Source organism: Hyperolius riggenbachi, chromosome 7 (genome assembly GCF_040937935.1).
Source record: "Hyperolius riggenbachi isolate aHypRig1 chromosome 7, aHypRig1.pri, whole genome shotgun sequence".
NCBI classification, from domain to species: Eukaryota; Metazoa; Chordata; class Amphibia; order Anura; family Hyperoliidae; genus Hyperolius; species Hyperolius riggenbachi.
The window spans coordinates 40,383,439-40,410,203 of NC_090652.1; the positions used below are offsets into that span (position 1 = coordinate 40,383,439).

A 26,765-nucleotide genomic window follows, 5' to 3' on the forward strand; every position below is an offset into this window, starting at 1 on the left:
CCTGTGATACAATTAGAGCAGCCATGTTCTTTTTGTCACAGGCTGAGGGCTGGAGATACTATCAGCTTGCCTGTGTGTAAATTCAGTCCCCTCTCCTCCTCCCCTCTGCCTCTGAAATCAATGGCTAGTAACCTCCTCCTCCTCCTCCTGCCCAGACTGAACTCCCATAAGCCCTTGCTACAGTGCCAAGGCACAAAAGGAGCTGTGGGCGAGGCTTGTTTCGTTTATAGGGAATTAGAGCAATAAAACAAAACAAAAAAGTATTTGGCTTGAGGAATGCCCTATAAACTATAGGAAAGGAACACAATTATGCAATGAGTAAAAGTTTATCTCGGATCCACTTTGAGCAAACCTGTAAAGAAAGGGAAAAAAAATAAAAAAAACTTACCTCGGGAGGGGGAAAGCCTTTGGATACTGATGAGGTTTCCCCCGTTCTCTTTGCCCCCTGGGATCCAGCACTGGCAGCCCCCGGAACAGCGGGCATGTAAATATTTACCTTCCCGGCTCCAGCGCAGTCGCGACTTTCCAATAGGCTCCGGTGGAAATAGCTGAGCCTGCCTGAGCAGTAGAGCAGACCCAATCTGGTTCGGCTATTTCCACTGGAGCCCTTTGGAAAGCCGCTACTGTGCCTGCTCCACAGACAACATTGGCTGTGGTTTCGGGGGCTGCCAGTGCTGGATCCCAAAGGGTGAAGAGGATGTGGGAAGCCTCACGGATCCAGAGACTTCCCCTCCCAAGGCATATACTCCCTGTTTTTTTCTTTTTCTTACAGTGTCTCTTTAATTTATTTATTATAGGCTGAGGATCAGCAGCACAGACAGGTAATGACCATTATTTGAAAGGAAATAAACAGGTCAGCCTCCATACCCCTCTCACCTCGGGTTCCCTTTAAAGTGGACCCAAATTAAAAATATAAGATTTCAGAAATAAAATCTATTTTCTAAATTATAATAATAAATAGCAGCCTTTTTCAGCTGCATGATGACAAATATAAAATATTTTACATTTATTGGAGGAACCCCTCCCTTCCTTTCATATTGCCGGGACAGAATCCGGCAAACTGGTGGAGTAGGTGGTGTCCGGCAATGGAGGAATTGCTAATGGCTGCCACCTGTATAACCCTAGTTATGGAAAGAGAAGGGTGAAAAGCATGCACTGAAATGCTCATAGGCTTGAAGGAGTGTTTATCTTTGTATGTGTCAGAGTGGTGCAACTACATATTTTGAAATAAAAAAAATGTTTGGCTTGGGTCCGCTTTAAAGAGACGCTGAAGTGAAAAAAAACATGATATAATTAATTGGTTGTGTAGTACAGATAAGAGATAAAGCATTAGGAGCAGAGACATGTTGAATGGTGGGTACACACTATGAGATTTTCGATTATTTCCGACATGCCTGATTTGCTTTCCGATCGATTTCCGAGCATTTTCCGATCGATAGGGAATCGGTCCGAAAGCAAATCGGACATGTTGGAAATAATCGATCTGACAGTAAATCGCCCAGAAAATCTCATATTGTGTACCCAGCATAATATGTTTCCAGTACAGGAAGAGTTAAGAAACTTCAGTTGTTATCTATGCAAATAGCCATTGAGCTCTATGACTTTGAAAGTTGCAGAGAGCTCTGACTTCTGATTAGGTTATCTCAACTGTATTGAGTTTTTGTTTTGCAGAGAACAGTTCAGGACAGGTCAAAAAGTTCACTGCCGATATACAGCCGATTCGATCACAGTGATCGAATCAGCTGTGAAATCGCCGCACACACCACAGACAGAACAATCGATTTCCGTCTGAAATCGATCGTTCTCGTCGATTCGTCCGGGCGGAAGATTTTCCTCGATCGTCGGCGGGTCGGGAGTGCATCGATAGAGGTGTTCGAATGCCTGACGACCGACGCAATACAGTATACATTACCTGTTCCGCCGGCGCGACTCTCCTGGTCCTGGCTGTCTTCTTTCCGCGCTGGGTTCCGGACCGTTCCTGCAGCTACACAGAACTTCCTGTCCCGGCAGGAAGTTTAAACAGTAGAGCGCCCTCTACTGTTTAAACTTCCCCTGGACAGGAAGTTCAGTAGCTGCAGGAACGGTCCGGAGACCAGCACGGAAAGAAGACAGCAGGGACCAGGGAAGTCGCGCAGGCGGAACAGGTAATGTATGCAGGAGGGGGGGCGGCAGCTCCACAGATTGTGATCGGTTTCAGGCTGAAATCGATTCACAATCTGTTTGCAGTAAAGGTGGCCATACAATCCCTCTCTGATCAGATTCGATCAGAGAGGGATCTATCTGTTGGTCGAATCTGATGGCAAATCGACCAGTGTATGGCCACCTTTAGATTGCTAGGTTTTGTTGATAATTAATATGATTCAGGTTAAAAGAAATACCTGTTATCCCCAATTTGAGCATTACCAAACTGGACTCTATTAGATCTAATATATTCCTGCGTTATTTTGTCTGCTCAAAGAATATGTGACATCGAATATTTTAGATAATATGTTAAGATCTCGGTCTTATATGTATCTGCTCAATATCATATCATTTCTACCCAATACTTGTATTTTCAATGCTGTAAACTGAAACCTTTTTGAAATTCTTTGAAAATTGTTAAAAATCAATAAAAACAGTATAACAAAAAAAGTTTACTGCCTGTTCTGTAAAAACATTTAGAATGCTGAGTAATGTGTAAGCTGCAAACAGAGAATGATGCAATGTTATAAAAAAAAAAAAAAAAAAAAAAAAAAAGCTGTATAACAAAATAAAAATATGATCATATTTATTTTGCTTCCAATGTTCTAGTAATTACCCCTGCTACACAACCAATTCATGATATCATAATTTTTATTTATTTTCCGCTTCAGTGTCTAAAGGGATTCTGTAGGGGCTTCCTGTGGATAAAAAACGCCACTTACCTGGGGCATCTATCAGCCCCCTGTAGCAGTAATGTCCCACGCAGTCCTCCTCCGATCCGCCGACCCTGGTATAGCGCAGCACGCAGTCCAACTGCGGCTGCGGGGCCGTGCTCGCTCCCGCGTCATCAGAAGCTTACCGTGCAGGCGCAATACAAGAAACCTTTGTACTGCGGCAGCGCAGTAAGCTTCCGATGACGTGAATGGCAGCGCGCATTATTCGGCTATGACAGATGAATAATGCCCGGTGCCAGCGGTGGGGAACGGGTGATCGGAGGAGGATGGCGTGGGACATAATAGCTACAGGGGGCTGATAGATGCCCCAGGTAAGTGGCGGTTTCTATCCACAGGAAGCCCCTACAGAACCCCTTTAAGTGGCCTCCAGTTGCAGAATAGCCAAATAGCAAGAATATCTCAAAGCCATTGTGCAGATAATAGGCTGCCAAGTATTTTATTGTGCCTCTTTAGGTCCAGTTAAATTTACTTTAGTGAAAATAATTTTATCCCTACACATATACACATAAAATTGCCACCATCAATGACTTTATTTAGAAACAAAGAACTGAGTAAAGGGTTACAAAAACAGAAAAAAATGTTGGCCATACTTCTGTCCACTATGCAGCACACACCATAGAGTCTTCTGCACTGCCGAAGATAAGTATTTACAATCATTCTGTCTTAGCCAATGTCTCTTTTATGGCATCCCTGATCTCCGTATTGAAAATATCCAATTCCAAGCTTGAGAGACCCGGACTCTTTCCCTTTCTAATTTTACTCATGCTTCTCAATCTAAAGTGCTTCTCGACCTCGGAGTGAGTGATGACCTTGTAGTCAACCTCCTTGCTGCTCTTGGCGATGCTCCGGTTGATGTTTTTCCGGCATTTCTCCAGAACGGTGTTGAACCATTCAGCTCTGGGGACCATGCATGACCAGAAGACTACGGTGTCTCTGTACCGCCGGCTGATATCGAGCAAGACGTTATTGATAGAGGCGATTAAGTAGAAGGTGGTGAGCACTCCCAAATCATTCCCTCCTAAATGGACGACCAGGATGTTCGGCGCACCCATATTAGCGATCTTCCTTTTCAGTTCCGATGCCAATTCATGCCACTGCATGCCAGCTTTGGCCATCCAATGAACAGTGTAGTTATCCTTGCCGAAGCCCAGGTCATGAGTGGTCGCTTGCGCTTGCTGTTCGGCTTGTGATATCAAAGCATGCCCGATGATCCAAATTTGTTTATTTCCTGTATTGGATAATACCAAGATGTGTATTTAATCAGATGATATGTCAGAAATATTGTATTTTCTCTAATAAAAAAAGTTGTTATTGTTTTTAGGTAATCTTAAAGGTCATCCGAGGTGAAATTTAACTAATGAGATAAACAATTGTATCTATCCTCCTAAAAATGACTTTTTAGCCATTCAACAGTTTTATTTTATATTTTAATCTACTTTTTAAGTTCATATTGTTTCATGGCCTCATTCATTACATTCATTCAAGAATGCCAGAGCTAAAATCTGTGAACTATTTACATTTTTTTATCTTTTTTCTGCTTTCAGAAGCCATTTACTGCCAGGAAAGTGATTGATGGTTGTAATTCTTTATCAGTGAGTGTTAGGGCCACTACAGCGAATCTGCATGCGTTTTCTGCATGCAAATTCGCATAAGCAATACAAGTGCATGGGCCTGTTTCCACTTGTCCGGAATTCTGTGCGGTTTGTCGTGCAAAAGAAATCTGCACGGTAGAACCATCAGAATTCGCACACCGCACGTGATTCGTCGGTAATGTAATTAAGAAGGAAACCACAAGCGTGTTAGTCTTGCGGTTTTCCATGAGTTTTCGTTCGCGTTTTCGTTTAAAAACACATGTCCGGCACCGACATGGTTAAAATCTCATAGAAACGCGAACAAATCTGCAACCACATGCAGATTCGTTCACCCGTTTTTTGGGACGGAATCGCGACACAGTAGTGGAAATGAGCCCATAGCCCGACTCGGACAGAAATAGTCACTTGCATACCTGATTTTTAACTCTTTCAAGCAGAGAAGAAAAAAAGGAACGCAGCATAGTTATTTATGTGTTAGGCGCTGTACATACACATGTCTATCTCATCATGTCACCTCGGATGTCCTTTAAGTAGCTCTAAGGATTAGAATTAGGAAAAATATATATATCTAGAACGGTTTTTAACTCATGTAACGGTTTACATTCTTATATCATTTGTAGCGTGTAGCCAATAGTCCCAGGGTGGGCAAACTTTTTGAGTTGAGGGTCACAAAAAAAGTGATCTAAAATGTGACAGGGGGGCTGGATCAGTGCGGGTAGCCGACGTTTACCCCGTCAAATTTTGGTGCCTGCTAGTGGAGAAACCTTGGGTGCCACCAGAGGCCCATTGAATATCTTTAATAGTAAGAAATCTGGGCACCTGCACGCAATTTGTAGCCGTAATTTGCATTTCAGGTGAAAATTTGCACTGAATGGCGGCCGCAGAGGGCAGTGAAGGCCAGCCATGGGGGGTGTTAAGGTTAGCTGATGGTAGCCAGGGGAGCAGCCCCCCACCCCCAGTGTATATGGTGAGAGACACAACTGCACCTTGGTTTTACAGTCACTCTAGCCAACCTACCACTATATTGTTTAGAGAACAGATAGGTCTTCTCTTTTGGTACTGTACGATTACATACTGTACTTATGCCTTAGTTCAGCTGTGTTTTTATTTTTAATAACACATTAACCTTTTGGGGACCGAAGTAGTTTGAATCTACGTCCAGCAGGTGGTGCTGCCGCCCTGAATGGATCAACGTCCGTGCTAACGAACCGTCCTGGCGCGATTGTGCGCACCGGAGAGGGGAGATTTAGCTGTCATATGACAGCTGACATCTTCCCCTCAGCGATCAGCAGCCGTCTCGTATGGCTGCTGATCACGTGATCACTACGATCGCCGTCGGATTGTAGTGATCCATTTGATAACGGCGGCGGCATAGGGGGAAAGAAGAGGATCCACTCACCTCCCTGCCGTTCACGTGACGATCGGCGCTCCCCACCGCTCTTGCTGGCATCTCTGCTCCTTCTGACGTCAGCGCTGGGTTCCAGCTTAATGACATCGTCAAGCTGCGACCCAGAACTGAGCGGCAGTAGGAGCAGAGATGCCGGCCGGAGCAGAGGGGTCCGCTGCGGCTCGTCGCTGGAGCCTGGAAGGTGAGTGATGGCTGCTGCACACAGGGGGGACACCGGGCCACCATGGGGGGACACTGCCCAGCCAGACCCTGCAGGGATCGGGCTGCCCTAACCCCCCAAACGCCCCCCCCCCCCCTTTTCAGCAAAAACTCCTGGTCCTTAAGGGGGTTAGGTGGCTGGTCTCGAAATGGTAAAAAAAAGTAAAATTGTTTTGGAAGCACTTTTACTTTTTCCAATATAAACATTTTGTTACTGCTTCTTTCCCCTCCCGAGGTAAGTTTTTTTTCTTTTTCTATACAGATTTGCTTCTTCTAGTGTCTATTCTTTGTCTTCAATGCACAAAGAAGAGGTTGATTTAGGCACATTGCTCCAACTCCAATCTTATCTGCACATCATGCACATGTGTCGGATTGTGACTGGTGTACTTTGAAACAAAAGCCTAGGCTATTTAGCTTTGTGGAGTTCTGCCCCCATTGCGTTCAGGGAAACCAGGTATTCTTTCTGCTGGCTTTGAAACTCAGTACATTCAGCAGAGCTGCACCTGAAAGGACTAAAGAGGTCACTACCTGTGATAAATTTCAGAATGTAAATCAGGGAGAGGAAAGCTTTTACAATGGACAAACACTGACAATCATTTAGAGAGTAATCTTGTAAAAAAAATAAGCAATTTTATTAATTATTTTCAGTACAGCTCCTCTTTAAAGTGAACCCGAGCCAACACTCCGGTAAAAAAGGAAATAACCTCTGGATCCTATAGAGCACAGGTGTGGAACTCCAGGCCTGGAGGGCCAGATCCATGCCAGTGTTTAGGATGGAATGAGAAAGAGGGGAACATGCTCTACCTGGACCACACCTTTCCCGATTCAGCCCCATCAATTAAATTGAGCTGTGTCAAACCTGTGTGAGAACCTCGGAGGACCGGTTTGACATCCCTGCTAGAGGCTTCCCGAGTCCACCATGCCCCTGCCACCACTCGCCGGGACCCACCAGAAGGTCTGGGCCACGCTCCTCTTCAAGTACCTGCGTGAACACGGCTGCACCTACACGTGCATGAGCGGCTCTGGCCTTCTGCACAGGCGCGGCCCTACTTGTGCTTAAAGAGGGGCGCGGCCACAATCAGATTTCCAACAAGGAGGAGGAGATTAGGGAGTGACAATGGGGGAACGGGGTTGTCAAACTCAATTACAAAGTCAATCAAAAGATAGTCTAAGTTGCGGAGCAGTCTCAAATTAATTGGCGTAACTATTGTGACTGTGGGGGCCTTGCTCCTCCGCCTATTGCACAATGGGGCGGTTTAATATTTTCCTTCTCCAGAGCTGCGTTGGGTCTCCTCTGATCTTCCTGACAGCCACACGCTCTATGCTGCAAACCTGTAGCTCCTGAAAGCCACATAAAATGGCAAGGAGGGTCGCATTCGGCCTACAGGCCTTGAGTTTGACACCTGTGGTCTATAGGATCCAGTGGCTTCTTTGGTAGGCGTTTCCTTTTTGCCCCGAGCTTTGGTTGGGGTACACTGTAATAGCCATTTTAGCTTGGAAATGTCCTCTTTAAGTCACCTAAAGCTGACTCACCTGACTTGGCAGCTCCAGTAGAGGAGCCTTTCCTCCGGTTACCTAAAACACAAAATGGCAACAAATCAATGTCAATGGGCCAGAGAGTCTGAGAGAAAAAGTTACCCATGGAGAGAGAAGGAAGTGGGGCCTATAGGAGCCTTCACATTCATCTCCTGGTCCACTTGTTTCATCGCTTTCAGCACTGTACAAGCCTCCCATGGCAGGAGGCTTTGGAAGCCCGAGATCTCCCAAAGACGGGCGGCTCCGTACTGCACATGTGCGCGAGTGCTCTCATGCAGGCACAGTACGGAGCCCCCCGTCTTCGGGAGCTCTCAGGCTCTCCACTTCCAAAGCCTCCCACAGCGGCACAGAGCAGTCTTTGCCCCATCGGTTAGAGACTACTACCGGCGGTGACAGCGCTGGAACGATGGGACCAGGATAGAAACAGGAAGGCCCTATAGGATCCACAGCCTTCCCTCTCAATAGGAGAGCATCACTTAAAGCAACCCTGAGCTGAGAGGCGGTTTGATTGCTCTAGGTGCCATTGTGTGAATGGCTCTGTGACATATCTCGGCACCAGCCTCTCAGTCCATTGCCCCCAGGGGTCCCCATTCTAGTCAGGCGAAATCTTCAACTAACTAGAACATCAAATATGGGCGGGGAGGGGGGGGGGCTAGGGTAAAAGGCAGTTATTGTCCTTAGGAACGCCCCCGATCACACCCACTCGTATCTGCCGGCATTTTTACCACTAGCGATACACATGCCGGCAGATATGAGAGGACACGGTGGCGTAACAGGAGAGCGGACAGGGCGGAAAAGAGAGAAAAGGGAACTTGAACTAAGCGAGTTATGCTTTTTTTATTTTATTTTTTACACAGGTCTTCAAAGTACGGTACACGAGTAAGTTAAATTTCACTTCATGTTTGCTTTAACCACTACTTCTTCTGTGACAGTTCTGCACTACTTCCATACTAATGGCAGTTTGGTGTAATCATGCTAAACTGCTACAATTTCCCCTCTACCTCTTGGTAGGAATTAGGAGATTAGTTAAAAATAAGCAGAACAGCTCCTTCTGCTGGTTAGGACAGATCACCCAGGTAATGCAGTAATCTAGCGTGTGTGAGGCTACAGACCAGAGTCACCCAGGCCGCATTCTGCAGACCGTGGGCCACATTCCTGGCCTCCTTCCTCCCTGCAGAGTCGCCAGCGGGCAATTAGTGAGGGGTTAAAACTCACCTACTTGCAGCTTCCTTCATCGCGTCTCCATGGCAACAGGGCATCATGACACGTGTTGCATGACTCACCAGTGTATCACAGGCTGGCAGTCAGCATGTAATACGCTGCCACGTTCCGACTGCGTGTCATGAGACGCCATGGAGACCTGACTCTGGAATCGTCAAACAGGTGAGTTTTAACCCCCCCCAAACTAATCACACCGCTCGCGACTCTGCAGGGAGGGAGGGGGTAAGTGAGGAATCCGGACTACTACTGGCGGGCCGGTTGTACAGCGCTCGCAGGCCGGATATGGGCCGTAGTTTGCCATGCGCTGCTTTAGACACATACAGTAATATCTAAATAGTTTACCTGTCTTTGCGTCACCTGTAGAGCGATCATTTTCTTCCAGTTCAGAGATATCCAGATCTGTAAAACAAGACAGCCAACACTCAATCTATCTGTACAAACCACAGAGCAGGAGGGTACATCAAGTACAAAATACAGACACTCACCTGTACCGACTAAAAAGAATCCAGTTCGAGTGTGCTGGCAGCTCTTAAAGGGAACCTAAACTGAGAAGGATATCGATTTTTTCCTTTTAAAATAATACCAGTTGCCTGACTCTCCTGCTGATCCTGTGTCTCTAATACTTTTAGCCACAGCCCCTCAACAAGCATGGAGATCAGGTGCTCTGATGGAAGTCAGACTGGATTAGCTGCTTGCTTGTTTCAGGTGTGTGATTCAGCCACTACTGCAGCCAAAGAGATCAGCAGGAGTGCAAGGCAACTGGTATTGTTTGAAAAGAAACATCCATATCCCTCTCAGTTTAGGTTCCCTTTAAGGCAGCTTGGCGGCCGATTGACCATCCGACTTGATTATTATAATCGGATCGAATGAAAATCGGTGCTGCCAAGAGCATGCCCGATTGACGATGCAACCAATTACGGCCTATGGTGCGCCCAAATCTCCTGCGCTGGAATGAAAGTATTTGGAGCCAGTGGCTGACACGGTGCGGTCTTTCCGCAACCCTACAGCAAACAGCGGCAACCCCCTCAAAGCCTGCCGGCCATGCACCTCCTCAATGTGTCCCCGCACAAGGCAGCACAAGGGCACAGGGTACTGTAGGAGGCTGCAAAAAGCCCCAGGTAAGTTTAACTTTTTTGTTTACTTAAATAACCCTTTAAAAAAAAGAGTACCTCAGGCCAACTAAAACATATCTCTAAAAACTAATAGTAATTTTTGACTTTTAACTGTGTAAATTATCCAACTGGGAGAACAGATACTCTCTCATAATTTATTTCAACTGACCGTTTGTCTCCTCTTAATGACAGTAGAAGGCATAGCCTGGATGAAGTGGCATTAGATAAGTAAACAATCTGCCAGCTCCTCCCATCCATAGGCTCCTAATGTCTGCAGGTGTGTGGGCAAAGAAGAGGGAAGCATATTAACCATTTAAGGACCGCAGTGATTGAAATCTACGCCCTGTATTGGTGGGCTTTTGGCTGGCAGGGCGTAGATTTCAATCACTGTCCGCGGCATGCATCCGCCGTCTCCGCCGCTACCCGCCAATCGCGCCGCTCAAACCCGATGATTCTCGCCGCATCTCACAGGCTCTGCCTGTCTCTATGACGGCAGAGTCATGCGAGCCGGGTCAGGAGCCGATTTCATTGGCTCCTGGCCATGTCTTTCAATGTAAGCTGTTCCCATTGGCTTACATTGAAAAACAGGGTCAGGAGCCAATGAAAGCGGCTCCTGACCGGCTCACATGACACTGCCGTCATAGCGACAGGCAGAGTCTATGTCCTGGGGTCCCGGCGAGCTGCGATTGCGACGGGTATGTGCTGTGATTCGTCGGGATTCTGTCGGGATTGGACCAGCGGTCTCTGGTCCTTAAGTGCCCAGAGACCGCTGGTCCTTAAGTGGTTAACCTCCTTGCCGGTCATCCCGCTCGGTGTAACCCGCCATGGAGGATTGCTATGGCCCTGCTGGGCCGATTTGCATAATTTTTGTTACATGCGGCTAGCACTTTGCTAGCTGCGTGTAACATCCGCTCGCCACCGATCCGCCGCCCCCCCCCCCCCTCCAGACCCCTTGCGCAGACTGGCCATTCAGTGCCAGGCAGCACTGAGGGGTGGATAGGGACTCCGTCTGACGTCATGACGTCAGTCCGATCGTCGCCATGGCTACGGGGGAAGCCCATACAGGAAATCCCGTTCAGAACGGGATTTCCTGTTGGGTATTTGCGCCGGAGAAGATCTGAGAGGTGGGAGGGACAGCAAAGGGAGGGGGGAAGCATGTAGCTAGCACTAGGCTAGCTACATGCTAAAAAAAAAAATAGCCAAAAAAAAAAAACAAACCCTTCCGCTGCCGTGCGCAGCAAATTATTAGAACGGCAGGGAGGTTAAAGAAGACTACTTATATGCACAAACCCAACTTAGTAGTGAGAAACCATCTCTGCCGAGAAGTCTGAATGGATAACAATATCCACACAATCTCTTAGCAGGAAATGCCTGTAACTGATGAAATCGATTCCTGTTGGCATATGGAAAACCTACCTGGAGCAACCAGCGACTTCATTTCCCTCCACACAGTATACAGGATGGAGGACCCCTTGGTGGTGCTTTGCTTCAGCTCCTCCTCCTTATCAATGAGAGTCTTTTCTGACCGCGCCTCTTTCTGCACCCTCTCACACCTGAGGACAGAAGGAACAGGCAATTTATATACAACATGAGTAAGCGTACGATGCTCTATGATCTCCACCGAACACAGCACGATTTTCATGTTGCCATTTGCAGATTTCACAGAAGGACAATGAAACTCCTTGGCGGTAATAACCGGAGGGCGCCGCTCAGGCCCTGGTGGGCCGACTTTCATCATTTTTTTTTAGCTGTGTGTCTAACCTGATCGCCGCCGCCCACCGCTGATGCGCCGCTACCAGCCGTGTTAGAGGCCCCCCCTGAGACCCCGTGCGCAGCCTGGCCAGTCAGTGCCAGGCAGCGCTGAGGGGTGGATCGGGACTTCCAATGACGTCACCACGATCGTCACCATGGCGACGGGGGAAGCCCTAAAGGAAATCCCATTCAGAACGGGATTTCCTTATGGGAATACGCGCCGGCGGCGATCGGAAGGGTGGGAAAGATGCGTACGGGAGGGGGGAATCATGTAGCTAGCGCTAGGCTAGCTACATGATAGAAAAAGAAAAGAAAAAAAATAGTGCTGCGCATCCACCCTGGCGCATTTAATAGAACGCTAGGGTGGTTATGAAACATTTAACGGAGGAGCTGCCTCTAAACATCCAGCCCCAGATTATACATATCCTGCTATCGGCACTATCATTAATAGCCACCAATTGGAAATCAGCCGACTCTCTGTCGATAAGACAACTAAGGTCCCAAGTGTTTGCGAACCTCGACATGGAACACAAAATTAGAATAAGAACTTCAGGAGATCACAAGGCCTTCTCGCTACCTGGTACCTGGCTAGATTGATCCATTTAGATACCCCTTATATATCCTATAATTCCTGGGTGTACTCTACTATTTAGCATAGTTAATTTCATTACTCAGTTCTCACTTGTTTTTCTCTTTTCTTTATTTTCTTTTTTTTTTTTTCTAGTGATTTCTAGTTAGAAGGTTTATAGATGAAACACGAACACGGTACAATGTCAGTTGAATTCTCTCTTTTGAATTCTCTCTTTTTCATCTTTGAAACAGCTAGGTCATAAATCTGCACTCTAGAACCATTATATGTTAATATGCAAGTATCTAGGGCAAAACTAGGCCCACTGGATAGATACATTTTGGGGAGGTCTGAGTTCCTGGTAGGTACCTAATATAGGTCATGTGAAAACTACCAGTACGAGACCAGCATACTAGGAGTGCCCCTTGCACTAACTTACCCTTAAGCTCAAAGGAATAAGATAATGTATCTGTGTAAAAGACTTGTGTGAGTATGAGTATTGAGTAGATTACTTATCACCATGATGTTTATGTTCGCATTTATGGTTTTGTATCACGCATCAATAAAAATTTATGATGAAAAAAAAACAACCATTTAACCTCTTTAGCCGTAAACCCGAGTCAGGCTTGGGACGGAAATCCTCAGCTCAGAGCGGTAATCCCTTGCCAGTTATAAGAAGGAGCTGCTGCAGATCTTTCTGTGGTATGTTTTTTCTTCATCTTGTTTTTAGGGTCTAAAAGCTTGTGAAAAAACAGCACGGCTTTTAGACCCTAAATCCAGAAATAACCATAACGCCAGGGAGGTTAATCTTTCCTGGACCGACGCAGTACAAATCTACATCCAACAGGTGGTGCTGCGGCCCTGACTGGACGTAGACTGTACGTCGCATTGACCGCGCCTCCCCGCCGCAATTCGCTCGCCCTGCCAACTCTATGATAGCAGAGCTCTGTGAGCAGGTCAGGAGCCGTTTTCATTAGCTCCTGGCCCTGTCATCACTGTAAGCCAAACCCATTGGCTTACATTTATTGACCGGGTCAGGAGCCAATGAAAGCGGCTCCTGACCGGCGGCACAGCGCTTTGCCATCATAGAGACGGCAGAGAGAGCAGCCTGCGGTGAAGACAGAACAGTGTGACCGGCGGATCTTTGAGTCGATTCGTTGGGAATCGGTGTTTTACTGTACCAGCAGCCTCTGGTCCTTCAAGCGGATCCGGGATAAAAAAGTAACTATAACAAGTAACTGGTCTATATATCTTATCTGAAGTTTAGATAGTTTACACAGCAAATCTAGCTGCAAACAGCTTCAAAAGTTTATGCTTATTTATTGCTGTGATACAATGAGGGCGGCCATGTTCTGTTTGTCACCCTACACTGAGGCAAGCTGATAACATCTCCAGCCCTCAGCCTGTGGAAAATTTCACCTCCCCTCCTCTTTCCTCCCGCCTCTGCCTCTGAAATCTCTGGCTAGTAACCTTCTTCTCCTCCTCCTCCTGCCCAGACTGCACTCCCATAAGCCCTTGCTACCTGGGACTGAGTGCCAAGGCTCTCTATAAAGCTGTGGGCAAGGCTTGTTTAGTTTATAGGGAATTAGAGTATTAAAACAAAATTTAAAAAAGTAGTAGTTTACCTCGGATACACTTTTGTGGGATGAGCTCTGCCCTTCCTTCCTTGTGTATTCCCAATGTGAATGCTGATAGAAGGACACAGAGGCCTGTTTCCAGAATAATGGCCGACCTGTGTCCCCCTGGATGGCTGCTCTGATACCACGATAATAAAGATGGTTTTGTATGAAGGGAAGGTACGTCCTTAGCTGGAATGGCATTCCTCAGCAGCCCATTCTAGCCTCTGAAGTGCCCCTTCCCCGCCTACCGAAGGACCTTACTGAGCAAGTCCTGTCATAGGCGGAGCTCTTGAGCCTACTTCATGTGCCAAATGTGATTGAGAAACACCTTTGCAGGTCTAAAGCCTCGTAAAGCTCAGATGGCCGAGATCATTGTTCATCGTCAGTTATTTAAAGTGAACCTCCCGCCTAAAAATCTACTCGGGAGAAATAAAAAGGCTTGGTGTTTCTTTAAAGAGACACTTAAGCCAGAAAAAAAAAAAAAAAGTTTTACTCACCTGGGGCTTCTACCAGCCCCCTGCAGCAGTCCTGTGCCCTCGCAGCCACTCACTAATCCTCTGGTCCCCCGCTGCCAGCTAGTTTTTGCCGACAGACCCGTAAGGACTGGCCACGCGTAGCTTTTTCCGCATTCCTGTAATTAGCATTATTGCGGGCCGCAACGCGTACAAAAATACGCGTTGCCGCATTACGAACGCATAGATATGCGGCAACGCGTATTTTTGTATGCGTTGCGCCCTGCAATAGCGCTAATTGCAGTCGGGAATGCGGAAAAAGCTACGCATGGCCAGTCCTGACGGGCCTGTCGGTAAAGACTAAACTAGCTGGCAGCGGGGGACCAGAGGATTAGTGAGTGGCTGCGAGGGCACAGGACTGTTGCAGGGGCTGGTAGAAGCCCCAGGTGAGTAAAACTCTTTTTTTCTGACTTAAGGTTCACTTTAACAGTTTCACAGCATCAGAACTTTGTTTTTCTTAGGGCCTGAGTCCACTAACGCAGTTGTGTCCGCTTTTCAGCATCTTTAACATTGATATATAACTGAAAAGCGGACACAACTGCATTAGTGGGCTCAGGCCCTTACCAAAGCATAATTTTTAGCTAAGCTCCACCCATCAAAGTAAACTGCCCGGGCTTTTTTCCCCTGATGCTGTGCAAAGCATGATAGGATTTCCTATGTTGTTATTCACGTTGCCTAGCAACTTGGAGGGGTGATCAGCACACAGGACAGTTGGAACTGTGTCTCATGCTCCCTGTCCCCTCCTTTCAACCAAAAAGATGGCTGCCCTTATGAAATCAAACATTTGCCTGTTCTTTTAAAACAGGGTGGGTAAGAGATTATATTACCTATTTTAACCACCAGAGCAATTTTCACCTTTCAACTCTCCTTCCATTCATTCGTCTATAACTTTATCATTACTTATCACAATTAATTGATCTATATCTTGTTTTTTCCGCCATCAATTAGGATTTCTATGGGTGGTACATTTTGCTAAGAGCTACTTTACTGTAAATGCATTTTAACAGGAAGAATAAGAAAAAAAAGGGGAAAAAAATTCATTATTTCTCAGGTTTCGGCCATTATAGTTTTAAAATAATACATGCCTCCATAATTAAAACCCACGTATTGTATTTGCCCATTTGTCCCGGTTATTACACCGTTTAAATTATTTCCCTATCACAATGTTTGGCGCCAATATTTTATTTGGAAATAAAGGTTCATTTTTTTCAGTTTTGCGTCCATCCCGAATTACAAGCCTATAGTTTATAAAGTAACAGTGTTATACTCTCTTGACATAAATATTTAAAGAGTTCAGTCCCTAAGGTAACTACTGTATATTCCTGCATATAAGACTACTTTTTAACCCTTGAAAATCTTCTGAAAAGTTGAGGGTCGTCTTATACGCCGGGTGTCATTGATGCCGGGTGATACGCCCTATCCTGTTACCGCCTCTCAGATCTCCCTGCTGAGGGAGCGCAATCTTTTCTTCCATACCGCTCTGATAAACAGGTAGACAAGGAGAGCTGACCAGTCTACTTAAGGAGAGTTGACCAATGCAACAAGTCAATTGACTATATACTGTTATATACTGGGTACCACATACAGTACAGCACCAGTAGCTGTTCATACATAGCACCAGTACATGATTTTTTTTTATTTTAATGTGGTGTGCGTTGGAAGAGGGGTAGTCTTATACAACGAGTATATATCAAACTCTATATTTTAACTGGAAAAGTTGGGGGGTCGTCTTATACGCTGGAATATACGGTATTTATGTAATTTTTTTTTTCTTGCAATTTTTTTTCTTTTTATTACAAAAAAAATTGGGACGTGTGGGAGGTAATGAGTTAATTTATAACTAAATAAATAATAAAACTAGGTATTTATTTATGAAAAATGTTTTTGGATGTAGTTTTACTATTTGGCCACAGTAATTTTTTGTTCATGCGACCTGAAAGCGTCCGTAAGTACGCTTACAGGAAGCACAATGAGGCTGGGAAAATCACAATGATCGCGCTGCTTCTCATAGAAGCAGCCGATCATTGCTGGGGGACAGAGATCAACAAACGGGAATGGTTTTTCCCGTTCATTGATCTCAGAGCAGGCATCGGCGTGCACAAGCTCAGCGGCGGTACCACCAGGGGCGGTATGTGTTTCTACGCCCCTGGTGGTAGAGTGGTTAACCATGTCAGCCTGCGGGGATTTTTCACCTTATGCATCAGAGCAATTTTCACCTCCCATTCATTCGCTAATAACTTTATCACTACTTATCACAATTTATTGATCTATATCTTGTTTTTTCCGCCACTAATTAGGCTTTCTTTGGGTGGTACATTTTGCTAAGAATTACTTTTTCATAAATGCATTTTAACAGGATTAAGAAGAAAAAAAAATGGAAAAATGTATTATTTCTCAGTTTTCGGCCATTATAGCTTTAAAATAATCCACGCTACCATAATTAAAACCTATGTATTTTATTTGCCCGTTTGTCTCGGTTATGACACCATTTAAATTTTGTCCCCATCACAATGTATGGCGCCAATATTTTATTTGGAAATAAAGGTGCATTTTTTCCATTTTGCGTCCATCACTATTTACAAGCTTATAATTTAAAAATGTTAAGTATACCCCCTTCAAATACATATTTAAAAAGTTCAGACCCTCAGGTAACTATGTCTTTTTTTTTATTATTGTAATTTTTTTTCTCATTAAAAATTTTATTTGGGTAATATTTTGGCGTGGGAAATAAACAGTTAATTTTTAATGTTATTATACGTGTAAATTGTAATGTAAAAATATGTAGATGTAGTTTTACTATTTGGCCACAAGATGCCCACCTTTCATTTTCTTTTCCCTCCTTGTGCTTCTCGCTAAGTGGCAGCACAAGGGGGATGCGGAAATTTTTACGGGCAGAAAGACTGAAGCCTCTTGTAAGAGCACTTTGGTTTTTCTGCTGGGGACATGGATCGGTGATCGGGAACCATGTTCCCATTCACTGATCCCAGGGCTACCGGGGGACACCGCAGCAGAGCAGAAATGGTTAATTAACATAACTAATGTAACTTAATGACAGTATGTTTGTTTAGGCTGAAGTTCCTCTTTAATATCGATAAGATTCTATGGATCACAATTACAGAAAGGGAAATGCACTTACTGATCTAAGAAGGACTTGATGTTCTGTAAAGGAAACACAAAACAGTCATTATAGTGGATGTCAGAACCCCCCCTTAATAAAAAGCAAGACAACACGTATTTAGGCCTGCTGGCTCCACTCACAGACAGGAAGGAGGCGGCATCGGTCTCACTCAACTTCTCATTGGATTCAGCAATCGCGTGCGTCAGGAACTCTTCATTCTTCTGCATCTTGAGGGCGGAGCTCTGTATCTCCTCCAGCCGCTCCTTCCCCTCATTCCGGGTCTTCTGCATGTACTTCTCCTCCTGCTCCTGCAGGAAGTTGTGCAGGCCCTCGAATTCCCCCATAATGTGCTGCTCACACTCCTGCATGTCAGCCTGAAGAAGGAGGAGGAGACCTGTGAGATCGGCTCTAAGGACCATCTGTGGTGATTTCTACACCTGCAGGGCTTCTGCCTTATGAATTAGATTGTGTGCACTGGAAACCTCTTGTGCTAAAACCATATAGTTCTCTGTTTGCTGCCAGGTTATCCTGCCTCGCTACCCCCCAAGCAGCTGGACTCCACACTGCTCAGTGTTAGCGTCATAAAGTGTCAAAGGCCGAGCACCATTTTTAGCACCCAGGGCATCTCAATAGCATGTTAAAATGTGGCTCATTAATAAAAAAAATTCCATTTTACCTCTTCTTTTTACATATAAGTTTATCAGTGGTTTTCATTACCATAGTTCTGCGGACGGCAGGGCCTGCCCAACCGCAGAAATTTCAGGCAGACAAGGATGATGTCATTATTTTACTGCACACATTGGAAGAAGGGGGGGGGGGGGGGAGAGGGAGGTTGGGGATGGGGTTGAACCCACGGGATTGGATTGTCTATGTGCCAGAGTAGATTGGAAGGCTTGCACAGGCTGGCCGGCAAGGGCCATATGGATACCACCTTTTCCATAGGACCAGCACTGGCAACACTAAAAGGGAAAGTACCAATGGTTTAGTGGATTAAAGGGAACCTGAAGTGAGAGGTATTTAAAGGCTGCCATATGTATTTCCCTTAACACAATACCAGATGCTTATCTGTCCTGATTATTCCTGAATCAGTAGTGTCTAAATCACACACCTGGTACGAGCATGTGACTAAACCAGTCAAACATCTGATCCGTATGCTTGTTCAGGGTCTATGGCTCAGTATTAAAGGCAAAGGATCAGCAGGACAGCCAGGTAAGTTGTATTGCTTAAAGGATACCCAAAGTGTCATGTGACATGATGAGATTGACATGGGTATGTACAGTGCCTAGCACACAAATAACTAGGCTGTATTCCTTTTTTTCTTTCTCTGCCTGAAAGAGTTAAATATCAGGTATGTAAGTGGCTGACTCAGTCCTGACTTAGACAGGAAGTGGCTACAGTGTGACCCTCACTGATAAGAAATTCCAACTATAAAACACATTCCTAGCAGAAAATGGCTTCTGAGAGCAATAAAGAGCTACAAAGGGGAATTTCTTATCAGTGAGGGTCACACTGTAGTCACTTACTGTCAGGACTGAGTCAGCCACTTACATACCTGATATTTAACTCTTTCAGGCAGAGAAAGAAAAAAGGGAACACAGCCTAGTTATTTGTGTGCTCGGCACTGCACATACACATGTCTATCTCATCATGTCACATGTCCCTTCCGGTAACCTTTAAAGCGGAACTGAAACTAAGAAAAAAAAAACCAAAGTTTTACTTATCTGGTGTTTCTGCCAGCCGTCCTGCCCTTCACAGTTCTCCATTCTCTCGCCGCCAACTAGTTTCAAGTAGCTTTGTTCGCGTTCCCGTCTGCAATAGCGGCGCAGGACACTCTTGCGGACAGGAACGCAAGCAAAGCTACGTGCGGCCAAAGCTATGCAGGCGCAGTGGCCCGTCGCCGAAACAAACTAGCTGGCGGCGGGGAAACAGAGGATCGCGGAGGATGGGCGCGGGACAGGACGGCTGCAAGAGGCTGGCAGAAGCCCCAGGTAAGTGAAACAGTTTTTTTTTGTTTTTCTTCAGTTCCGCTTTAAAAAGGAACTAAACCTATCCTAGACCTTTTTCAAGGAGAGCAGCAATCAGCTGGCTTCCACAGCCCAAGTGCGGACAAGTTCCAGTTGTACCTGTTACACTGACGGTTGCCTGGCAGGTATCTCGCTATTTTACCACTATTTTGTGTTATACAAATGCTACACTTAGTGGCTCCTGTTTCTATTCTCGGGTCTCATTTTCTGAGGTCTTTGGAGAATGAAGCCTGTATGGTGTCCGGATTTGATCACTTACTTTAAGCTGCTCAATCTTCTCATTCTGCTGGTCAGGCAATGGTTCAACCACCTCCAGGGCTTCCTCTAGCGGTGTCACTATGGCCGACACTTTTGGCTGAAAGAAAGACAAGACAAAATAAATAAACCCTACAAGCTTAATAACTCTAAATTCCACATTCCATTCATCATATCCTTTAGATTGTAAGCTCACAAGGGCACGGCTCTCTCCCCCTTTTGTGTCTTGGAAATCACCGTACATTTTATCATGATACTTTTATCACTGTCATTACCAATTCTGTATTTTGTATCATTTTTGCGTCACTAATTGTGCATCTTGTATATTGGTGTACACCATTGTCTGTATTATTATGTAGTCCATGTTTGTTTCTTACTTTGTACAGCGCCATGGAATATGTTGGCGCTTTATAAATCAATAATAAGTAAGTTTTACTCACCTGGGGCTTCTACCAGCCCCCTGCAGCTGTCCGGTGCCCACGCAGTCTCGCTCGGATCCTCCTGCCCCCGCCGACAGCCACTTCTGGTTTCAGCGACAGGCCTGGGAACGCAAGTGATTCTTATTGTTCCTGGCCGCAATAGCAGTATAGAGGGTGGTAGAAGCCAGGTGAGTAAAACTTTTTTTTTTGCCTTAAGTGACCCTTTAAAGGGAAGATCCGAGGAAATTAAAAAAAAATCCACTTACCTCGGGCTTCCTCCAGCCTTTGGCAACTGACCTGTGCCCTCGCCACAGCTCCGTTGGCATCTTCCAGCGTTCCACTGTGCGGCTCACTGACGTCATCCGGGCTGTTCTGTGCAGTACAGTCCAGATGACGTCAACGCGACTGAGAGCCGCACACAGGCGCAATCGGCATCTTGCGTTAGAGGGGACCCCGGACCACCAGCGTGAAGCGGAGCTGCGGCGTGGGCACAGGATGGCTGGCAGGGGCTGGAGGAAGCCCCAGGTAAGTGGATTTTATTATTTTTAAAATCCTTTGGATGTGTCATTTAAAGGGGCACTATGGCGAAAAATTGTAAGATTTGAAATATGTGCAAACAAACAAATAAGTATGTTTTTCCAGAGTAAAATGAGCCATAAATTACTTTTCTCCTATGTTGCTGTCACTTACAATAGGTAGTAGAAATCTGACAGAAGTGACAGGTTTTGGACTAGTCCATATCTTCATAGGGGATTCTCAGCAAGGCTTTTATTCTTAATATATTCCCTAAAAAAGGATTTAAACAATGATGCTGGCCGGCCTCCCTGCTTGCTACACAGTTTTTTGGCAGTTGGACAGAGCCCTTCACTAATTGCTTTTGAAAATAAATAAATCCCTGAGAATCCCCTATGAAGAGATGGACTAGTCTAAAACCTGTCACTTTTGTCAGATTTCTACTACCTACTGTAAGTGACAGCAACACAGTGGTTCATTTTACTCTGGAAAAAATGTACTTCTTATTTGTATAGGTTTGCATATATTTTAAATTTTACAATTTTTCGCCATAGTGCCCCTTTAAACAAACAATCATATGCCTGAAGCTCCACCAACCTCGGCAAATAAAAGGTATGGAAACGAGGGTGAAGTAAAATTGATAAAAATAATACAATGGCCACCTGTAAGCCATTTTGCCACACTCTCTTTGTTCTATACAGTTACTCGTATAAGACCAGTTCTCTTCTTTCACATGCTTTCATGGGTTTGGAATGTGCTACTAGGGATGATTTGTGCTGTCTTGTAGATAAGAGATGGCGCCATGTTAATCTCATCAGTCAAACCAACTTTAAATTAAACAAGCTACTATTGAAGTGACCTCTAATAATAATAATTAACGACTGACTTCATCTATTTCATCATTTATATGCATTTATATATTCATATGTGTTCCAATAGGTAGCTCAGATATTTTGTAAGTATCCAATCATTGCCAGAGTAGGAGGAATGATTGCAATGTGTAATTGGGAGTATACAACTCCTGTTCCAAGCATTCCTAGTCAGACACTGATGTTCAGTGCATGTCTCCTGTACAGTAAATAAACCGATACTTTACTTCCAAGACATGGATTTGTGGTATCTGCCCTGATGCCCAACGCTCCTCCCATCAAATCTAAAAGCACCTCGGGACCCTCTTCCGGGTCACCGGAGTCGAGCTTTACTGCACAGGCCGCACTCGTCCTACAGCTTGCGCCTGTGACCGCTCTGCACTTGAGGTCATGAGCACTCCTTGCCACGGGCACACACTGTAGGACACGCGCAGTAAAGAATGACTCCAGTGACCTGGAAGAGGGTCCCAGGGGGGCTTTTAGGCATGATAGTTGGGCTAGAGAGGAGAACGGGGGAGCGGTGGGCATCAGGACAGGTGACAGTATATGTCTGCTCCCCCTATTTCTCTACCTTTATTCCAGTCTGGTATCCTTTAAAGTTTGACGATCTGTGTTCATGGGAAACCTATAGGGATGCCCATCACAGGGTACTGAACACTAACTTTCGTAACGGGGAACATAATGTAATAATTGAGAAAAAAATAATGTAAGCACATCACAGCAATCTCCTGCCAAGTCCCAATACTACAATACTCACCATGTACAATTCCGCTGCATCTCGGATGGATAGGAAATTGTGACCGGCGTGTTTCAGGGAGTCCCGACAGATAATACAACTCAGGGCTCCATCATCCTTGCAGAAGAGCTTCAGCCTCTCGTCATGCTCAGGGCAGTCGTTGAATATTTCGGTGTTCATTTTCAGTGCAGGCTTCGCTGGAGACAACATGGTCACAGCACCAGCTGCCTTCTTCACTAGGTTGGCCAGGGCTCGGTTGGCGGTATAGGTTTTGTCGATCATCATTTCGTTGCAGTCAGGACAGACAAAGATGTCCTCATCCTTCCAGGCATTGTCCATGCAGTCACGGCAGTAGTTGTGGCCACACGCGACCATGACGGGATCTTTGAAGAGCTCTTTGCACAGAAGGCAGATCAAGTCCTCAGCAACATCCTCTGATATCAGCAACAGGTTGCTTGTCTGAGCTTCCAAGTCTTCAGCAATATCTTCAGTCTCCCCCAAGTCCTCAGTTTCCAAGTCCACAGCAATACCTTCAATTTCCCCCAAGTCCTCAGGTTCCAAGTCCACAGCAATACCGTCAGTTTCCCCCAAGTCCTCAGGTTCCAAGTCCACAGCAATACCGTCCGTTTCCCCCAAGTCCTCAGCAAGATCTTCAGTTTCCCCCACCTGGCTGCTTGTTGGAATTTCTGAAACTTCAATCTTCTTTTTCTAAAGCAAGAGAAATTAATTGTTAGGGGAAGTAGGAAGCAACAGCAACCAAGGCCTGAGTAATCACATACATACTGTCAACTGCCACTGTGACCCCAAAATAACGTATTTTTTGAACTATAAAGACGCTCCTGACCAGAAGACAAACCTAGGTTTAGAGGACAAGAATTAGGGGAAGAAAAGGTTAACTATAACAGAAGTTCTTTTATATCTGGGTATATTAGACCAGGTGTTACGCCCATATACTTATAATGGTGCTTGGCTAGGGCATAGACATTTAGTTTACTATACCCGAAGTTTTACTATCTATATCAGTTTACTATAAACGGGATTCTAGTGTATTCCCATTTGATACTTTTCCGTTTGCTAATTGTACATAACTGGGAAGCACTCCACTTTGGGAATTTCAACATCTGTTTATTATTTATTGATTACGGAATGGATTTTATTGGTCATTGACAATTTGATGTTTGTGGAATTTTTGCATGATATACAATAACTGTGAGCGCCACCATTCCTTCCCAGCATAACACTTGGCACCACTTACATCCTGACAGGACACAAAGGTTTAGGTTTTCAATATTGCTTCATTCCAGTAGGTGATTTCCTTACATGGATACTGCTATAGTGCTGGTGATGCACAGTGAATCCATCTCGTTTTCTGAATGGTTTGTCAGGCAAAATGCTTCATTTCAGTATCTGCTGGAAGGGGATCATTCTGTCCCTTGATAAGCAAGATAAAATTACTTCAGTAAGAAGTGACTGTAAGGCTAGAAACCCACTATGAGAGCTTTTCTGAGCGCTTTGTGATTTGAAAAGCTCTAGCTAATGTAATACTATGGGTGTGATCCCACTTGAGTGATGCGATTTTATAAAAATCCCCCATAGCATTGCATTACCAGGAGCTTTTTCAAATCACTCACGCTTACAAAGCGCTCCCAGTGGGTTTCTGGCCTAATACCTGATCAGCTAGTCACATCTGCAAAAAATATCCAGCAATAGTAAGCTAGATATCTGTGTATACAGTAGTCTGCAGTCCCATTTGTTCTAGTGAAAGGTATACTTTAAGGCTGCTTTCACAGTAAGACGTTACAGGCGCACGTTAGTGCAGCCTGTAACGCATCCTAACTGACAGCAATGAAAACTAAATGGGCTGTTCACAGTGCCCACGTTGCGTTATATTGTAACGCTGGACGTCAACATAAAGTGCTGCATGCTGTGCGTTATATGCGGCTAAGCCGCGTTAGACTGTTTGCACATGCTCATGGTGGAAGAGGTCTCCCCTCCTCCTCCGCGGCCAGCAACATGGCTAATTAATATTCACTGCACTGTGACGTGCAGTGTTTACTTTCCAGGAGCGGCCGCTCTGTGCGGATCACGTGGTCTCCGCATCCCAAAGCACAAAAACGGCGCACCACGAGCTGCATAACGCAGCTCTAGGTAGCGTCCTGCTCCAACACCACCAGGCGTTGCGTTCGGGGCACCTTATGCGACCTATAACGTCCCCTAAAACGCAACGTCCTGGTGGGAAAGCAGCCTAAAGCAGCAGGGACAGCCATACTATCCCAGTAAAAGAAAAACACATATAAAAATAAATACTTGTTCTACTTATATAAAATATACACTCACCTAAAGGATTATTAGAACACCTGTTCAATTTCTCATTAATGCAGTTATCTAATCAATCACATGGCAGTTGCTTCAATGCATTTAGGGGTGTGGTCCTGGTCAAGACAATTTCCTGAACTCCAAACTGAATGTCAGAATGGGAAAGAAAGGTGATTTAAGCAATTTTGACCGTGGCATGGTTGTTGGTGCCAGACGGGACGGTCTGAGTATTTCACAATCTGCTCAGTTACTGGGATTTTCATGCACAAACATTAAGGTTTACAAAGAATGGTGTGAAAAGGGAAAAACATCCAATATGCGGCAGTCCTGTGGGCGAAAATGCCTTGTTGATGCTAGAGGTCAGAGGAGAATGGGCCGACTGATTCAAGCTGATAGAAAAGCAATATTGACTGAAATGACCACTTGTTACAGCCGATGTATGCAGCACAGCATTTGTGAAGCCACAACATGCACAACCTTAAGGCGGATGGGCTACAACAGCAGAAGACCCCACCGGGTACCACTTATCGCCACTACAAACAGGAAAAAGAGGCTACAATTTGCACGAGCTCACCAAAATTGGACAGTTGAAGACTGGAAAAATGTTGCCTGGTCTGATGAGTCTCGATAGAGTCAGAATTTGGCATAAACAGAATCAGAACATGGATCCATCCTGCCTTGTTACCACTGTGCAGGCTGATGGTGGTGGTGTAATGGTGTGGGGGATGTTTTCTTGGCACACTTTAGGCCCCTTAGTGCCAATTAAGCATTGTTTAAATGCCACGGGCTACCTGAGCATTGTTTCTGACCATGTTTATCCCTTCATGACCACCATGTACCCATCCTCTGATGGCTACTTCCAGCAGGATAATGCACCATGTCACAAAGCTTGAATCATTTCAAATTGGTTTATTGGACAGGACAATGAGTTCACTGTACTAAAATGGCCCCACAGTCACCAGATCTCAACCCAATAGAGCATCTTTGGGATGTGATGGAACGGAAGCTTCATGCCCTGGATGTGCATCCCACAAATCTCCATCAACTGCAAGATTTTATCCTATCAATATGGGCCAACATTTCTAAAGAATGCTTTCAGCACCTTGTTGAATCAATGCCACCAGGAATTAATGCAGTTCTGAAGGCGAAAGGGGGTCAAACACTGTATTAGTATGGTGTTCCTAATAATCCTTTAGGTGAGTGTATATTGTACTGTCTATGTTTTGATTTCAGTGAAATTTATGTAGTAGGTTAATAGAAAACTGTTCCAGGCATATTCCAACTTTACTGCCTCTAACTAAAGTCAATCCTGATGTCATTTCCTCCCTTGCCATTTATTTCTCCTCCCCACTGAGCACTGTAGGAACTGCCAATCTAGCTTGGTTTGTAAACACATGTGAGAACAGCACAGATGCTATTTCAGCAGCTTCTCCAGAGGGGTAAGTTGTATTTCCTTTTTCAACCTCCTGTTACACTGAACTGCCCTCAGCCAATCAGTGAGGAGCAGGAATGTGGGAGGGGAAATAAAGAGCTTCCTTCTCCCTGGCAATGTACCAGACTAGAGCCAGGCTGACTGAGATAGGATTCATTACAGCAGACATTTATGATTATATTGAAATGCTTGCAGTGCAGGGTCAGGATGTAAACTGCATAATAAACACAGAGCAGTGGGTAGTTGGAATTTGATTTTACGGCAGACAATCCTGCTTTAAAATGTATATGGAGAACAAATGGAAGGACTGAAGAGCGAGGAGCCATCTGCCATAGTGTAGCAGCTCTGGCCACTCAGCGGATTCATCCATCCTCATCACTCAGACTCCGGAATTGAGTCAGAGGGAGTTCCATATGTATTTGCAGCAGAGATCTCAGGTTTATATCAGATATGAAAGCAGTGCAATAGATCTATACTGCTTGGCACATGCTGAGGAATTACTGCGTATATCTTCTATTACCTCCCTCACTGTGCTCAGTGCCCCATGCTAGTGGTGTCAGCAGCTATTATGTCTCCATTGTGCAGGCGCATACATACACTGGAAACCTGTTATTACTGTGGGCTAGATAACAGGTTCTCTTTGCTGTATT

At 45.2% G+C, this 26,765-nt stretch overlaps 1 protein-coding gene across 2 annotated transcripts in view; it reads right to left on the reverse strand.

Moving 5' to 3' along the window:
* Window positions 1-3,421: 3,421 nt before the first annotated feature.
* The window catches only part of LOC137524270 (nuclear factor 7, brain-like), a 30,499-nt gene continuing 7,155 nt past the window's right edge, over window positions 3,422-26,765 (reverse strand). For both annotated transcript variants that reach the window (XM_068243943.1, XM_068243944.1), the window contains exons 4-11: window positions 22,389-23,075; window positions 19,835-19,930; window positions 17,692-17,925; window positions 17,570-17,592; window positions 11,399-11,535; window positions 9,213-9,269; window positions 7,647-7,688; window positions 3,422-4,143 (exon numbers count right to left, since the gene is read on the reverse strand). In XM_068243943.1, the coding sequence (XP_068100044.1) occupies window positions 3,569-4,143; window positions 7,647-7,688; window positions 9,213-9,269; window positions 11,399-11,535; window positions 17,570-17,592; window positions 17,692-17,925; window positions 19,835-19,930; window positions 22,389-23,075 (1,851 nt within the window). In that variant the 3' untranslated portion in view covers window positions 3,422-3,568. The remainder of the gene's footprint in view (window positions 4,144-7,646; window positions 7,689-9,212; window positions 9,270-11,398; window positions 11,536-17,569; window positions 17,593-17,691; window positions 17,926-19,834; window positions 19,931-22,388; window positions 23,076-26,765) is intronic.